The 4,436-nt window shown below is 38.6% G+C and overlaps 1 protein-coding gene across 1 annotated transcript; it reads right to left on the bottom strand.

Annotated features, from left to right (window-relative positions):
* Positions 1-2,259: 2,259 nt before the first annotated feature.
* On the bottom strand, positions 2,260-2,615 carry LOC104625054 (relaxin-3-like; the record flags this gene model as incomplete). Its single annotated transcript, XM_010292584.1, has 1 exon — positions 2,260-2,615. A coding segment is annotated over one exon (356 nt), but the record flags the coding sequence as incomplete, so codon positions are not given.
* Positions 2,616-4,436: the final 1,821 nt, after the last annotated feature.

Genomic DNA, 4,436 nt, shown 5'->3' with positions numbered 1-4,436 from the left:
CACCTTTGGCTACATCACAAAGAAACCATTATAAAATATGGCCTACCCACACAGAAAACCTTAGGGCTCTTTGAAAACTCAGTTTGCTTTAAAACAAAGAAAACCTTTGCACACTCCAGTGTATACGCAGAGTCAAATACTTCCTTACTCTAAAATACAGACTGAGTTTCAGCCTGTGCCATGTACCTCTGTCACGGCTGACCTGCTAAAGCCATTACAGACTATGACAAAGCCTATTAAGAAACCAGATGAAAACACAAATTTCACCATTTCTCTGGGTTATTTATACTGACGTATCTTGACTCATACCTCTGAAAAATGCATGCTTATGTCAGATAAAGACTGATTTTTCTATTTCTAATTCTGTCTTGGCATGAAACAGTTCATCTTGAACACTAATTTCCACTTAAACTATTTATAGTTTTACCAGCCAGTTACGTCTAACTTAACAAGTTAAACTCCAGATTGTTCTGTTCAAGACTTAAGCGCACAAATTTAAGGGTTTAAGTATATCTTTGTTTCACTCAGGATATTGCTGTATCTGCAAGCTGTGTGCCTGGACAGACCAGTGCTACTGGAGCAAGCAAGAAGAACAAACACCATATTCACCTTTCCCAAAATTTCTCTTTAAAAGCTTGGCAGAATGTTTTCTAGCAAAATGAACAGTGCATACGGGGTAATTTTCAGTTTCATCAAGCATGTTTTTTCACAATTTCCCTTTTCTTAGGGATTCTATGTACCATTTAGTCTTTACCTTACTAAGGAATCTTGGATCCAGGACTTTGCGAGTTTACTCAAAAATAAGGAACACTTCCCCTCAAACTCCTCCTTTGTTCTTTTAGTTTAGCTAGCCTGTTGCAAAGAAAACTATAGCAGAACTTTACACAATTACCTCCTCCAGTCAGAGTGGCAAAAAGCGGTCACTACAACAATGGTGTGTAAGGAGATAACTCATTTCTTGCTAAACATTATCGTCACAATGACGGACGAGATGGTGCTTTTCAGCTGGAAGATAACAACATTCATAGCAAATGCCCATTCTCCCTGGTCTCTACTGAATAAAATTGACATAGTTTAAAAAAATAAAAAGGATTGACAGATGCCTGATTGCTGGAGCAACAATAAAATCATAGCAAGAGGGATAAAAAAGTGATGCAATAATTGAACTACTGTTTAGTGAAATCAAAGAACACTTTTCAAAAGACAGTTTGAAGAATGAAGCACCATCAGCTAAAGGTAGCAACTGTGCAGTCTAAGCTATGAAGTAATACTCCAAGTCAGCTACTGCCACAAAGCTAAGTTAAGTTACCATGAGCATCACAAAGGTCAGAAAAAAACCCCAAAACCTCAAGTCATCAAGAACATAGCTAGAAATACCACTTGTTACAGCTGAGAATAATAGCCAGGAAGGCAAAAAGCTCAGAAACTACAATGATTAAATTAGCTATTTACAAATACAGTAGCATTTAGCAACTTAGAAATACACCTGAAGTAGTGTAGACATGCATACCATAAGAACACAGGAAGATGTCCAAGTGGCTGTAGAGTAAGTTACCTGAAGCACATCCAACACTCTCACTTAGCAGCAGTAGGAAAAAAAATGGGCAAGTAAGGTAAACAGGAGTAATTGAAGTGTTAATATTTCACCCGCTAACTTTTTCAGCCCATCCGTGAATATGAAGAAATATTTAGGCTAGGGGTGTTTTATTGTGGTAAAGTTTCTAGAAAGACAATATTACATAAAACAACTCTGCAATTATAAGGAAATGGAAGAAGTGTGTTCAAAATAATTGGCAAACTGAGTCAGTGTTGAGTGGAGTTTCAACTGGCAAAGTATCATTTCTGTACAGCTTTGTACTATGACTCTCATTTCAAGAATAGTGTTGGATGTTCTTTCTGTTGAGGGAAGAAGAACAATTCTGTAACACTTAGTATAATTACACTTTAATGAAACATTGAAGTTCTTCCTAAAGTGTTACAAAGATACAATACATTTGTAATATAAGTGTAAAGGCTCAACATCAAAATGAAAAGACTTAGTAAAAAATATAGATTAAAAGTTACCGCAGCAAAACAAAGTTATTACATTTACACTTGTGGATTTTTAGTGGTTTTTTTTTTTTTTTTTAAGAATGCCAGCAGTATTGACTGGCATATACAGACGAAATAAAATGCAGTGAGAGTTTTCTTCCTCCATACAGTATTCAATCAAGTACACTGCAATGAACATTGATTTCACGTGTAAGTGCAGAGACGATTTTAAACTCTGCATATAGTACTAATTTCAGCTTTTGTACAGCCCCATTTGCAACACATTCCTGCCAAACCCAGAGATTCCCGTTTTCTTCTGGGATACCTGGCCCAGATTGATGCCATAGGGTTTGCAATTCCTGTTCCTCCTCTGTCCTGAACAGCTTCCTCTATCTGCCGAACAAGTTCTTTGAAGTCATCTGCCACAGGTTCATATTCATTATAGTCATTGAAACTATACAAGTCCTTAAATGTCTCCCATCCAAGAAACGGGCTGCTTCTCTGCAGGTGCTCCACTTCAGGACTCAAAATGGATTGCAGCTTGAAGTTTCCCAGGAGCTTGTTACTTGCTGTTTGTGCAGAATCTGTTTAAAGAGAAGACTTTTTTTAAAGTTCAGGCTGTAGGAATATCAAAAGGAAGACGTAGTTCTAAGAAGCAGCAATAAAAACTGTTAAATTAGTAATAAGCAAAGCACTGTTATCTAGGAGAACTGTCAGTTCTGTAGAGTGTCCACTCCATGACTTACTTATAGCTTACTTTTAGGAGAATCTTCATGTTTTAAAGGCTGTGCTGCCTGTTAGACATGGAGCTACATAGCTACAGCTGTGACTGAGGTATAGACATCCTATCACAACTGCAGCGTTTCTCATATAGAAGTCTCAATATTTCTATAAAACAAAATTTTGTTGTAAAGACACATATTGAGAAACTGCACAGAGCTATGCTGTGTGGCTCATGAACTAGATTAGACCACCCCTCTGCCATGCACAATCACACATCATATGAAGAACAAATGTAGGGAGGACTAAATAAGCAAGTATCCTGTGTAAACTGCATCTCATAGATTGTATTTTTCTATAGCTATTTTCAGGCGATACTTTCAGGCCACTGAATTATTTCATTTCTCAAGGCATAGCAAGAATTTGCTTAGAAACACACTTTGCCTCACTGACTGAAGTGTTCTCAAAAATCCAGCTCTACTTCCTTTCATCTCACACTGTTTCTCTTGGTTTTACTTCTGCAAGGCAAGTGACATTTCTTCACATTAGCTGAAAAGTAAACAACACGGCTCCTTCAGTCCTTAAGTAAGTCCAAAAAATCCCAAATAAGTGCTTGTTTTGTGGTCTTGTTAGTGGTTTTTTTTTGTTTCAGAAAGCTGAAAGAACATGAGAACATCCAGTGAATGTTACATTCACTTTAATATGGCTAATTAATATAGAAGCTAATTTTCAGGAGAACAGCTGCCCGAATATGTACGAAAATAAAAGTGGTTGTAGCTACTTTACTAATTAGGCAGTAACTGCCATTTAGTAGTCTTTTGGGGCAGGGAAGACTTTTAGTTAGACAGCACGCAGCACAGCATGGGCTGCTCAGTGACTGATGCTCTCCAAAGCTACGGTTATTAAAAAGGAAAATAAAGTTTTGTGGAAAAGAACACATTCCCAGCAGAGGCTGTACATGTTTAATTTGTTATAATTACAAAGTTAACTTTTATCTACTACCCAACATGTTGGAAAAAAACCAGAAGCCCAAGAAACCCAAAATACTGGCTTCATTAACTGCCTGAGGTCCAATGTTGTTTCATTAGCAGCATGTTTATAAGCAAGAAAAAAGAAGCTCTTCCATTGCACTTTTTAGCCATAATGCTAACTTTTGTCCTTGTTAAAAATCTTACGTTCACTATTCAAAAATCAACATAAATTGAGAGTCATCGCTTAACATTACTGTAGTATGAGAACACAGTCCCCTCCCCAAAATCGGCCTAGGCTTTGTTAATGCAGTGGACTTGAAGCACACAACAGTAAAATTTGCTGAGGCGTATTTTACCCATTAATTGTGTCACCTAGGATCCCTAAAGCAGTTCTTGCTGTTTAAATTGTAACCAGAAATTGAAGCACCAGAGAGTCCCATCCACCCTCCAACGTGCCAACTCTTCTGCACAGAGCAGCACAAGCGAGTGATGAGAACCCCCAAAACGATTGCACACCCAGCAACGCCCCTGGCACAGCCCGGAAAGGCGAGGAGCACAGCTTGGAAGCGCCCGGCAGAGAGGGAAAACCGAGCCAGGTCTCCCCGTCCCGAAGAGATACCGAGCTTTGGGAATGGAGCGAGACCGCAGCAAGGGGCACTCCCTACCGCGTCCAAGAGTGCGGCACACCTCCCTGCGTGATTTTTTTGTTTTGTT

This window comes from Phaethon lepturus, unplaced genomic scaffold (assembly GCF_000687285.1).
Source record: "Phaethon lepturus isolate BGI_N335 unplaced genomic scaffold, ASM68728v1 scaffold9108, whole genome shotgun sequence".
Classification (NCBI taxonomy): Eukaryota; Metazoa; Chordata; class Aves; order Phaethontiformes; family Phaethontidae; genus Phaethon; species Phaethon lepturus.
Note: the sequence above shows the minus strand (reverse complement) of the source record. Positions and strands in the feature narration are given on the sequence as shown.